Raw genomic sequence first — 13,295 nt, 5'->3', positions numbered from 1 at the left:
AGAACACTAAACACCTACATCAAATCAGAACACTTTCACATGGTCACGCTACAAGAAGTGTTACCACTGCTAAAGCAACAAGACTACATGACAACCTTAGATCTCAAAGACGCGTATTTCCACATACCGATACATCCCTCGCACAGGAAATACCTAAGGTTCGTATTCAAGGGAATACATTACCAATTCAAAGTATTGCCGTTCGGTATAACGACCGCACCAAGAGTATTTACAAAATGCCTAGCAGTAGTAGCTGCACACATCAGAAGGCAGCAGATACACGTATTCCCGTATCTAGACGATTGGCTAATCAAGACCAACTCCCTAACAAAGTGTTCACACCACACAGATTATGTCATACAAACCATCTACAAACTCGGTTTCTCCATCAACTATGCAAAATCACACATTCTGCCTTGCAAAATACAGCAATACTTAGGAGCGACAATCAACACAATAAAGGGAATAGCCACTCCAAGTCCACAAAGGGTTCAACATTTTCGCAAGGTTATACAAGCCATGTATCCAACACAAAAGATACAGGCAAAGATGGTATTACAACTCCTAGGCATGATGTCCTCATGCATAGCCATTGTCCCAAACGCAAGACTGCACATGAGGCCCTTACAACAGTGCCTAGCATCACAATGGTCACAAGCACAGGGTCACCTTCTAGATCTGGTGTTGATAGACCGCCAAACATACATCTCGCTTCTATGGTGGAACAGTATAAATTTAAACAAAGGGCGGCCTTTCCAGGACCCAGTGCCACAATACGTGATAACAACAGATGCTTCCATGACAGGGTGGGGAGCACACCTCAAACAACACAGCATCCAAGGACAATGGGATGTACATCAAGCAAAGCTGCATATAAATCACCTCGAATTGTTAGCAGTATTCCTAGCGTTGAAAGCATTCCAACCCATCATAACCCACAAATACATTCTTGTCAAAACAGACAACATGACAACAATGTATTATCTAAACAAACAGGGGGGGAACACACTCCACACAGCTGTGCCTCCTGGCACAAAGAATATGGCAATGGGCAATTCGCAACCACATTCGCCTAATAGCACAGTTTATTCCAGGGATCCAGAATCAACTAGCAGACAATCTCTCTCGAGATCACCAACAGGTCCACGAATGGGAGATTCACCCCCAAGTTCTAAACACTTACTTCAAAATTTGGGGAACACCTCAAATAGACTTATTTGCGACAAAGGAGAACGCAAAATGCCAAAACTTCGCATCCAGGTACCCACACAGGCAGTCTCAAGGCAATGCCCTATGGATGAACTGGTCAGGGATATTTGCGTACGCTTTTCCCCCTCTCCCTCTCCTTCCATATCTAGTAAACAAATTGAGTCAAAACAAACTCAAACTCATACTAATAGCACCAACATGGGCAAGGCAACCTTGGTACACAACACTGCTAGACCTATCAGTAGTACCCCACGTCAAGTTACCCAACAGGCCAGATCTGTTAACACAACACAAACAACAGATCAGGCATCCAAACCCAGCATCGCTGAATCTAGCAATCTGGCTCCTGAAATCCTAGAATTCGGACACTTAAACCTCACCCAAGAATGTATGGAAGTCATAAAGCAAGCTAGAAGACCATCCACTAGACACTGCTATGCAAGCAAATGGAAAAGGTTTGTTTGCTACTGCCATAATAATCAAATTCAACCATTACACGCATCTCCAAAGGATGTAGTGGGTTACTTACTACACTTACAAAAATCGAATCTGGCCTTCTCTTCCATTAAGATATACCTCGCAGCAATATCTGCATATCTGCAGATTACCCATTCAACTTCACTATTTAGGATACCTGTCATTAAAGCGTTTATGGAAGGTCTCAAAAGAATTATACCACCAAGGACACCACCTGTTCCTTCATGGAACCTCAACATCGTCTTAACAAGACTCATGGGTCCACCTTTTGAACCCATGCATTCTTGCGAAATACAATTCTTAACCTGGAAAGTTGCATTTCTCATCGCCATCACATCTCTAAGAAGAGTAAGTGAAATTCAGGCGTTTACAATACAAGAACCTTTTATCCAAATACTCAAAAATAAGGTAGTCCTAAGAACCAATCCTAAATTTCTACCAAAGGTTATTTCACTGTTCCACTTAAATCAAACGGTAGAACTGCCAGTGTTCTTCCCACAGCCAGACTCGGTAGCCGAAAGGGCACTACATACATTAGACATCAGAAGAGCACTAATGTACTAAATTGACAGAACAAAACAAATCAGAAAAACAAAACAACTATTTATGGCATTTCAAAAACCTCATACAGGAAACCCAATATCAAAACAGGGTATAGCCAGATGGATAGTTAAGTGCATCCAAATATGCTACCTTAAAGCAAAGAGAGAGCTGCCCATTACACCAAGGGCACACTCAACCAGAAAGAAAGGCGCTAGCATGGCCTTCCTAGGAAATATTCCAATGCATGAGATATGTAAGGCAGCCACATGGTCTACGCCTCACACATTTACTAAGCACTACTGTGTAGACGTGCTATCCGCACAACAAGCCTCAGTAGGTCAAGCCGTACTAAGAACTTTATTTCAGACTACTTCCACTCCTACAGGCTGAGCCACCGCTTTTGGGGAGATAACTGCTTACTAGTCTATGCACAACATGTGTATCTGCAGCTACACATGCCATCGAACTGAAAATGTCACTTACCCAGTGTACATCTGTTCGTGGCATTAGTCGCTGCACATTCACATGTGCCCACCCGCCTCCCCGGGAGCCTGTAGCCGTTTGGAAGTTATCTTCAACATTTGTACATTTGTAAATATATTACTTAAGCCTTAATTGGCACATACTTATTCACTCCATTGCATGGGCACTATTACTAACACACACAACTCCTACCTCACCCTCTGTGGGGAAAACAATCGAAGATGGAGTCAACGCCCATGCGCAATGGAAGCAAAGGAGGAGGAGTCCCTCGGTCTCGTGACTCGAAAGACTTCTTCGAAGAAAAACAACTTGTAACACTCCGACCCAACACCAGATGGCGGACTATGCACAACATGTGAATCTGCAGCGACTAATGCCACGAACAGATGTACACTGGGTAAGTGACATTTTCATTACAGATTATATAAGAAATGCATAGATTCCTGAAGTCAGCGACAAGGAATAATTAGAGGGGCTTCAAAACAAGACTGTTAAAGGTAACATGGTTCTTTTGCTTTTTTTTTTTACTGCACTGCGGACTGTCACAAATTACATGGATCTTTTACTACTCATCCTATACTGTTGATCATTCTTGTATTATAAACTTTGTTCTGAGAACCCTTTCCCATGTAAAGACATGAACCGTTTTGCCTTCCTATGCAGTCGACAGCAGGGGCATCTTTACTGGCCAACACATCACCTCTGACCCTCATGACGTCGCCTTTGCCTGTTACCAATCAGAACGTGGCATCTTCACCATTGACTCCTTTCAGCATGTTGGGCGGCTTGGTTCCCGTAACTGTGCCCTTTCATTTGCCATTGGAGCTGCTGCGCTTTAGTGGCGATGCAGTGACCACTTCGTCAGGAACTACCTCAGCTGTTTTCCACCACAGCCTCACTCAAAGTAAGTCAATGTCGAAACTCCCCTCCCTGGTTTGTGATGTGCACTATCAGAGGTTTGCTTGCAAAATTTCACAACTGCAGTATTTTTTATTTTTTATTGGAATATAGTAAGTTCAATGGTGTTTGCCCTAGGTTTCGTGATGGCGGTTGTTGTGAGACTGAATGTAATGCATTCCTGTAGCTGGCACTTTCATCTGATATTCCCTATTCTTTTGACTTTCAATCTGTTCCACCATGGGATACTTTGTATCTTAACTTGTCTGAAGGTGCATGTGATTTCTATGAAATAAACTTGTGGATAGAAAGCAGTGTTGCATGCTTTCAACGTGTGTGCTTTAAGACTTTTTGCTGTACACTCCCTACAAACACTGCTCCTGTTAATATAAACATCTGTTAACCCCCCAAGCCTCCCCTCCTCCCCTTGTCACACACACACACACACACACCAACTCCCTTTCCTCAATAGAAAAATATTTCAGTAGTCATGTTCCTGAGATTGTTCAACAGCAACACTTTTTCCAAAATCCTGGAGACTATTTTTTCACTCTTCCTTTTGATTCCTTTTCTCTCTTGCATCAGCCGTCTGGTGTCAGGGTCTGTAACCCGTTATCCCATTTTTCCATCCCTCTCGCTCTCTCTCTCTCTCTCCTTTCTAGATTTGCTGAAAGGTTTACAGACCAGCACGCAGCATGCAGCGAACCTTTCTCACACCATGCCGCCTGCACACTTGCAGCAGGCATTTACAGGTAAGAGGCTGCATCCCATGTCGCTGTTCTTTTGGAGAGACCAAATAATGAACTGAAATGATCTTGGGAAATCCTTCGGCACTTGGCATGAATCTGTTGTCCAGGGAATTTGGGAGTGGGTTGTGTTCTCTTTAGTTGGTTATTCAACTTTAATTGGTTGGGGATTTTACCAGTATATTTAGCCTAAGAAAATTGACTAAGCTTGAGAGGCATTGTTAAATTAAAGTACGTTTCCTTGACCTATAAAGTGCAAAACATTACTTCAAAATCCCATAATAAGATTTTGAGAACCGCTGGCCATAGGGCACTCACATAAGGCCTATGAGACTGCCTACAAGACCCATCAAAAAAGGAAGCAATATTACCTTTCAGACATGTATTAATCTTTCTCCTAGCTATTTTTCAAGCACAACTGTTTTCGGTTAGTATCTAAACCTATTTCCCCAATTTTGCAACAATTGGTAATAGACATAATAAGCTAAAATGAAGCAAAGTAATGGATATCCATGAAGTTATAGCATGGCAGAGGTAATTCGTCCAGTGGATATTCCACTTTTGGAAGGAATTGAATACCGATTCTTCCCGGAGGATTTACAATACCACCTTGGATTATTTTGGGTGGGTGACTACGCACCCTAAGAAGCATTCACAGCCCTTGTGAAGATGAACGTGCAAAGTTGCTAAGTTAATCTGAGCTCAACTTCCTGGTAGCTATGGCACAGAGCAGAGACCACCTTTGCTAAGGGCAATGTGTAAAGTATTTATGCAGTCACAAAACAGTAATAAAGTCACAATGTAATACAATAAAGATCCAAACCAAATTAGAGTTAAATATAATAAAGTGACAAAAATCCAACAAGAGGAAGCAGAAATAGCCCCAGAAACGCAAAGCCCACTGATAGTCATTGGTCGTGGCCGTTCGGGACCTAGGCACAATTTGAAATGACAATGATGGAGTGCAGGGCATGATATACCAACCAGCTTTGTCCTTGGCAAAGATTCTGCCTTCTAACTTAGGCTGTTAAATCCTAATCCATCACAAGAGTGCAATTCTAAACCCGCCAAGGGGGAGACTTGTAGGGTGTCAGGCAGAGGCCACCGGAAAAGCCCAGACCAGGTCCAACTGCCACTGGTCAGCTGGATACTTCTAGGAAAAGAATGCTTGCTGCTTGTTGTATCCTTGTAGCTTGAATATGAGGTCAGCCTTATCATCCTTGGAGTTCACTTCTTTGCCCTGGGTACAAGAGGGTGCAGGTCACATCATTCAAGGCTCCTCTGAGATCCGACAGCAGGTCCAGTCTTTTCCTGATTTTCTGCAGGTCCAGAAAGTGTCCTGAAGTAGGTGCCTGCATATGCCACATTTATGCCTGGCATTGGCTAGTAAGTAGGAATGACTCTTGGGCACGCCATATCCAATAAATAGAAGTTAGTCAGCCATTCCCACCTACTTGGGTCATTTTCAGGGTGCTGCTAATCTTAGGCCACATTAAACTTGGACTCTGAGGACTGAGGTTATTTGGGGGGGTATACAGTGGTAATGCTAGTGACCTCCACATCTAACACTAAAATCCAGTTTGAGGCAGCCGCTGTACCCACTAAAAAACCCAGATACAGACATCTGGTAGGACAAAAGTAGTCATTCAGCAGCCAAACAATGGGCCCACACTAATCGCCTTGGCATCCTGTTCTACCCCTTCAAGTATGCCCCAAGGATAACATGTGAGCCCAATTGAGCAGGATTTGACACTCAAACAGATTTTACACTATATTGTAAAAAGGATTCTAACAGCAACCCAACGACCTTACCCCCCAAACCCCCCCCCCCCCCCCCCCCCCAGCATACTCTTGGAAGTTCACAGTAGTCATTTACTCATTTAGGTCTGAATATTTTTTGCTCCTGGGAGGCATTTCATACCTATTTAATACTAATTACTGGTTGGGAGCAGGCAGCCTTCTGACAGTTCAGGCAGATAAAGGGTACCTTTCTAAAACGTGCTTATCTATTAAAACTCCGACCGCCATTGAAGTGAGGTATTTTTTTTCCCCTACTACTTATTAAAATAGTCATTTAATTATTTTTCTAGCTGGCCCTGTTCACAAGGTACAGTATTAATAGTTTATTATATACTCTGTTTTTCTACATAAGGCAGCTAGGCCTGCCACAGTGAAAATAGCTTTTGCGTGCTAGTCATTGAAAGGACATGTTACGATGAAACTTCTACTTGTCATACTCTTAAATACCATGTTCCCTGTCTTGTGGGATAGAAGGCCTGCATATGGGCAGCTTATTAATATTTGAAAGGGTGGTTTTGGCCTGTTAAAAAGGTTAATTTTACAGGTCAAGTTGCTGTTGTTACCTTGCTTCATCAGGGGCCTGAAGTCATGTTGCACTTCCACTGCAGTGACTGATACAATAGTTCACTAGTGTAATTTAAATTCCATACCCTGGGTACACTTTGTACTGTGTACTACAGACTTGAAGTCAAGTTAAATATACCAGTTAGGAATATGCTAATTCCATTGTGAGAGCCTCATCCTCCAAGCCTCTTGTGACTGCCACGTCAGTGCCTTCTGTGCCTTTTAATGTGCAGGCATCTGGTTCTGGAGCTGCATCCCTGAGAAGGGGGACCCTTTCAGACCTACTAAAACCTCTTTGACACCTGTACCACTTGTCTCATTTTTTATCCAGATCCAAGCCTCACTCTTAGAGTGCGTCCAAAGCTTCAACCACTACATTAAAGCCTTCAAAGCCAAACCCTTCTTTGATGGCTGCTTTGTCAACCTTTTGTCATGTGAACTCTGACGTCTACCACACTGTTGAAAGCTTCTTACATGACCTCCAAAATATTGAAAAATGTGCTGACTGCTTTTTCCAGTTTGATGCCTTGGTCTATAATCTGTATTACTCCAGAGCTCCCACCAAAGGTTTTCATGATTGTTTCTCTCAGGATGACTGCAAATGTGGTACTGATGACTGTAGTGTTGTGGAAGCTGGAATTCCAGTAGCATTTGACTCATCAGTGTAGTTAGTCCTCATGAGTGAATCTTACCCAGACAACAGGTACACAAGTCTTTAACCAGGAGATCGTACTAAGAGATCTCAGTTGTCTCCAAATATGCCCAGATAATGGAAGAAAGTATCTCTCTCACATCGTATCATGGTAGGATTTATCTGCATCCTATCTCTATCAAGATAGATGAATACCATCCCAGCGACCTCTATTACTGGTGGGCCTTGTTCAAAGATCTGCTCTCAATAAAAAGCTAAACTAGAAACTGAGAATACCTTAAATGATACCCAGCAGATCTTTCTCATTTATTTGTTGGATATTTGCAGTACCATTAATAAATCATATTGGAATGTTTACTGAAACCAATGTGTTCTGCATCCACTTCTAACCAACATGTTTAGCATTCTCTTGTGCCTGATGGGTCATAGACGTTCTTCACAGGTAATTTTTTGTAAATGATCCCAAGCTATCTTACATATATCTCAAGTAGTGTATATTTATATTGAGAGTATCTAATGAAGCTTTAGATCCTCATACCTGTGAGGATCTGATGTACCTGGATAGGAGATAAAAATTGTAAGTGTTTTAAAGTCAATAGCTAATGCGTTATCTAGCAGAGTAATAGAATTTCTGATAGAAATTTGTAACTGCAGATTCCTCCCCTTCTGAATGTTTCCCAGGCATCAGTCTGGATCTGGAAAATCTTTAGCAGTACCCTGTGCACCAGCAAGTGCCAGCCACTCAAGCTCTATGCTGTGACCAGTCGAGGTTGAAATAAGTCTTGGAGCCGGTCCCCCTCCAAGAGTCTTTCCCATGGCCAATCTCGGTCACACTCGAAATCTTCGGCTAAGTTGAAGAAATTATAAAAAATGTCCATGGGGGTATTCCTGCCACTCTCAAACTCCAGAGAAAGATGCAAGGATGTCAACTTTCAATCTTGCTCACAAAGTGGATCCTATAATGTGGCTAAACTTACTATTCAGTGTGGCTTAGACACCACAGGATTGCCTTAGTAGGGCAGTTGGCTCCAGTGTAGCTGTTAGACACCATGCCTGTATGAGGTCATCAGGCTTTTCTGGTGACATCCAGTTCACCTTGATGGATAGGCCCCTTGATGTGTCTTGTTTGTTTGGTGAAAAAGGAGACCGTGCCTACAAGCATTTTAGAGATAGTACAGCCAGAGCATGCTTGTTGGGTTTGTCCACTACTTCACCTCAGCCTCATTACTAATTTCGTTCCCTCTGTAGCTATAATAGGGGTTTTCAATATTGCCGGCTGATGCATCCAGTGCAGCAAACTTCTCAGAACTATCAGAACCTTGGCTGCAGTATCCCTACCACACGGACAACAGAATTAGTGTGCAGCCAGTCTTCCCTTGGTGGAAAAATTCAAGAGGTTCAACTTGGCCCAAAGCCTAGAGGGTTAATGGTAGCATTGGACCTGCAGGATGTTTATTTCCATGTCCCCGTCCTGCAGGCCCACAGGTGCTATCTGCGATTCAAGATGGACCAGGAGCAATTTCAGTTCTGTGCTCCCCTTAGGCCTCACCACTGCCCTTCAGATGTTCATGATCCTGATGGCAGTGGTTTATTCACCTCTTCCATAGTCACGGGTTCCATGTCCCCCTACCTCGAGGACTGGCTGCTGAAGGCAGGCTCGCACCAGGGAGTTGTCATCCACCTGCAGACTATGGTGAACCTTCTGACATGGTTGGGGTTCACTGTCCGTTCACCGAAGTCAACCTGACTCCTTCACAGGTGCTCCCTTTCAACAGAGTGCAGTTTCATGCCTTCTCCCTGAAACGTAGTCCAGGACAGTCAGGCTAGGCTCGCAGTGTTTCAGTCTCTGTGCTGGATGTCCATGAGGATGACTTGCAGGCTCCTGAGACTGACGACCTCCTGTGCCTTGCTGGTCAAGCACGATAGGTGACATATGCAGTCTTTGCGGTGGGATCTGAAGTTCCAGTGGACACATCAACATAGGGATCTCTCAGGTTCATCCAGATTTCAGAGGTCACTGCAAAGGATCTGCATTGGTGGTTGCGAGACCGTGAAGGTCCGCAGCAGACCCCTGTCCCTCCTCCACCTAGAGCTTGCAGTGCAGATCGATGCATCACTTCTGTTTTGGAAAGGTTACTTGGGAGAGATCTGGTGGAGGCCCAGCTCCACATCAACCTGCTTAAGCTGTAGGCCATCCGCTGGGCTTTGAAAGCCTTTGTATCATCAGAGGGAGGCTGGTACAAGTGCTCATGGACAACCGCACCACCGTGTGGTACTGCAACAACCGGGGACGAGATGGGGTCATGATGGACCCTGTGACAGGAGGTATTATGCTTCTGGCAGTGGATGTAACACCAGGAGATGTTTCTGGTGTTTCATCATCTGGCGGGAAAACTAAACGCCACAGCAGACAAACTCAGCAGCTGATGCCTAACTTATTACAAATGGTAGTTAAACCTGGAGGTGGCGCAAGCTCTCTTCTGCAGATTCAGAATATTTAAGCTCGATCTTTTACCCACCTTTTGCTAGTTGAAATTTGTAAAGTGTCTCTCTCTCCCTCACTTTCTCTCTCTTACCTTCTCTCTCTCTCCTTCTCCCCATCTCTATCTCCCCCTCTCCTGAACTAGCGGGCCCAACTCATCTTAGTGGTACCAGCTTTGGTCAAGGAGAGTGTGGTATCCGGGAATTCTGGGAAGAATTTGGTCCTTACTTTTCCTCCTGTACTCCTTTTGAGCCACTGCGGATATAGCAACTTAGGCTCTTGGCCATCAAGAAAGTTTTTCTTGTGGCCATAACTTGGGTATGGCGGGTGAGTGTGCCACAAGCCGTCTGTGTCAGGACGCCATACACCATGTTTTTTTGTGTGGTTTTTTTCAGACTAACTAGTCCTGAGAACGCAGGCCTTCTTTCTCCTGAAAGTGGTGACCACATTTCAAGTCGGGCAAGATATCACTCTGCCGATGTTCTTCACTCCACCTAACCCCTCTGAGTAGGAGAGTCTGCGTCAGCTGGATGCTAAATGAGCTCTTACCTTTTACATTGATCGTACCAGAGAACTTAGCGTGGATGACCATCTCTTTGCGGGTTATGCTTTAACCAAGATGGGCTAGGCAGCGCAGAAGTGAACTGTCTCCGTAGATCATGCTCTACATTAAATCCGCACGCATTGGCCAAGAAACAACCCTTTGAAGGTTTGCAGGCTTTTTTCCACAAGAGCCAAGGCTGCTTCCACTGTGCTGGCACAAGGAGTTCCTGTTCTGGATGTTTTCCAGGATGCTGTGTGGACATCACTCCATACATTCATGAAGTACTACTGTCTGGGCGGCCAGGTCTATCAGTTGACAATGGCATTTGGTCTGCTTTTTCCTGCTTTTTGTTTGAGATAGTTCAGACCCTCCACCTGGGAGATTGTGCTTTGGTATCTGTTGAAAAAGTGAGGAATTGAAAGTCAGAAATATCTATCAGAAGAACAATTCAATATGTTAATTCTCAGTATACTTCTTTGCTCACCATATAGCTCATACATCTGCACTTCACAAGATGAGTCTTGTCTCACAAACGTTTTTTAAAATAAGGAAATTTGTGACTCTCACATTGGCGAATGTTTGTAAACCGTGTCCAAAACTCAATCAGGGGTCAGTGCATTCTGGTCTTTTTCCTTCTATGGCTATATTCATTCAGAGTACCATACCAGTAAAAAAAAATTATCACACTGCTCTTTCTTTGCATGTTAGGTATGTTTGAGAGTCTGTCATCCATAATTTTCATCATTAGGTGTACATTCTGATTCTTTTTTTTATTTTTTCACTCAAAGCATACTGGGAGTTTTACATCCTTCATCTCTTATACCTATCTCCTTCCGACTTTGTTGTTTTGTTTGATTTTGACACAGGGTTTTTTGTAAGTTTTGCAAGGTATGCTAATGTTAAACCATTAGCCTGCTGATTGTGCAATCAAATTGCGTAATTTAAAAACGCTCTCATGAAAAGTGACTGCCTAGAATTTAACATACAAACACCCAAGATACTATTTGGTGCATTTCTGGTCAAAATTAAGACATTGAAAGCACTTTAAAATTTCAAGTTACTCTAAATATTTTTAAGAAGAAATTAGAAGTGAAAAAGAACATCACAAAAGTTTGAGTACTCGACACACTCAAAGGTCATGAAACTTTGGAAAGCTCAGGAATGTTTAACACCTGAGGGCACCTCTGCGTATTCAAGGGCTGACTTCCAACCAATAAATCAAAATCATACAGCTCATCAAGAGAAATCTGGGCTTCTTACTTAGAAGGGAGTGAATTAAACCAAAAAAAAACAAGGACGAGGTAGAGCACCCAAGAGTGAATACAAATACCACACACCTAGATATTGGCCCTGACTAATCAGCAATCCCTACTATGTCTGCCACACTTGTCAGAGCTCCAACCAACCTCGTATACCCCTCTACACCCAGAGAAGAACAGCGAGTTACAAGCAGTCCTAGACATCTTCAATCTAGCCAACAGTGTCATCACTAATAAATAGAAAGGGGTGTTTAACAAGGGTTTGGGATTTGTTCCCACCCCAAAACCTAACATATCCACTTGCCAACCAGAGATGTCCAAATCTATCAGGAATATCCACCTCAAACTCTCTTGGCCAATATGGAACTGCTAACAGAACACACCAAAGAAGCCCAAGAATGTGGCAAACTCAACTCCATCTGTCTATTCTCCACCCCCCACCCATCAAGTATTTCTGTGACCTATTGGCCTTAGCAATAACTAATAAAAGGTATCAGCTCTTTGAGTGAAAAAAACATGGGCTGTTTTACAATCTAAACCCGAACCAAGAGTTCTACAGGAATTGGCCAATTTGGACTCACTGGTTATAAAACCACCTGACAAAGAAGAAAGAATAGTCATCATGCCAACAGAGATGTACAAAACCGAATGCTTAAAATTATTGAACAACATGAATTACAAGCAATTAGAGAGCGATCCCACTACAGATATTGTGGAGTACATCTTATCACATGCATGATTGACTCAGCAAAGGAAAATATTGTGGATCACAAAATAGGAAGTGGACTTGTTATCTGAAAAAGAACCTCCGATTGCTTATTTGTATATTTTGCCTAAGATGTACAAAGGAGTATTTCCTCCCGGAAGACCAGTTGTCTCTGGTATTGGCTTTGACCATGAACCTCTATTGCAAATTTCTAGTTTGTCTTCATAGGTCAAGGACCTTAAGGACATATTGAACGTATTAGAAGGAACACCCTTTGACCCTCAGTCAGAGGTACTAGTGATGATGCATGTGGAAGCACTATGTAGCAGCATCTCCCAGGAAGAGTCACTTGGGGTCTTAGAAAACCTAAAAGCAGTTATTGAATAGAACTCAATCACAAATCTTTCTATAGACCCATAGAACTTAGATAGCATATTTGCCCCTATCAATTGTCTGCCTTTTGCATACATGAATTTGAGATTAATCTTGTACTGAACAACTCTTATCCTTTCAGGCAAAACATAACATGCTTGTAGGAGGTAAGTATTATACACAATATATACACTAGACACTAAAATAAGGTAGCTAATTAGACATAGCATAGTGCGAACAATAGGAAATGCTATAGAATGCAATGGGAGAAAATAGGTCTAGGGGCAACTCAAACCATATACTAAAAAAGTGAAATGTGAACCACGAATTCCCCTCCCCCCCCAGACAAAGTGTAGTGTGTAGAGAATCGCTGGGAGAGTAAGAATACCACAAAGGTGAGTAAAATTCCCCACCCCAGAGCCCAGGAAAGTAGGAGTAAAGTACTGCAAGTTTCCTTAGGACACACTACAAGTCGTGATTAGAGTTATTGCAAGAACCAATCAAGACTGCAAACAACAAATAGTGGATTCCTGTACCTGAAGACCTGCAAAGAGAGGAGAC

The 13,295-nt window shown here is 43.0% G+C and overlaps 1 protein-coding gene across 1 annotated transcript in view; it reads left to right on the top strand.

The window, feature by feature from the left end:
• The window catches only part of UBN2 (ubinuclein 2), a 588,508-nt gene that overhangs the window by 557,269 nt on the left and 17,944 nt on the right, over window positions 1-13,295 (top strand). The window contains exons 15-16 of the mRNA XM_069231231.1: window positions 3,376-3,616; window positions 4,272-4,361. Coding sequence (XP_069087332.1) covers window positions 3,376-3,616; window positions 4,272-4,361 — 331 coding nt within the window. The remainder of the gene's footprint in view (window positions 1-3,375; window positions 3,617-4,271; window positions 4,362-13,295) is intronic.

This window comes from Pleurodeles waltl, chromosome 4_2, assembly GCF_031143425.1.
Source record: "Pleurodeles waltl isolate 20211129_DDA chromosome 4_2, aPleWal1.hap1.20221129, whole genome shotgun sequence".
NCBI classification, from domain to species: domain Eukaryota; kingdom Metazoa; phylum Chordata; class Amphibia; order Caudata; family Salamandridae; genus Pleurodeles; species Pleurodeles waltl.
Note: the sequence above shows the minus strand (reverse complement) of the source record. Positions and strands in the feature narration are given on the sequence as shown.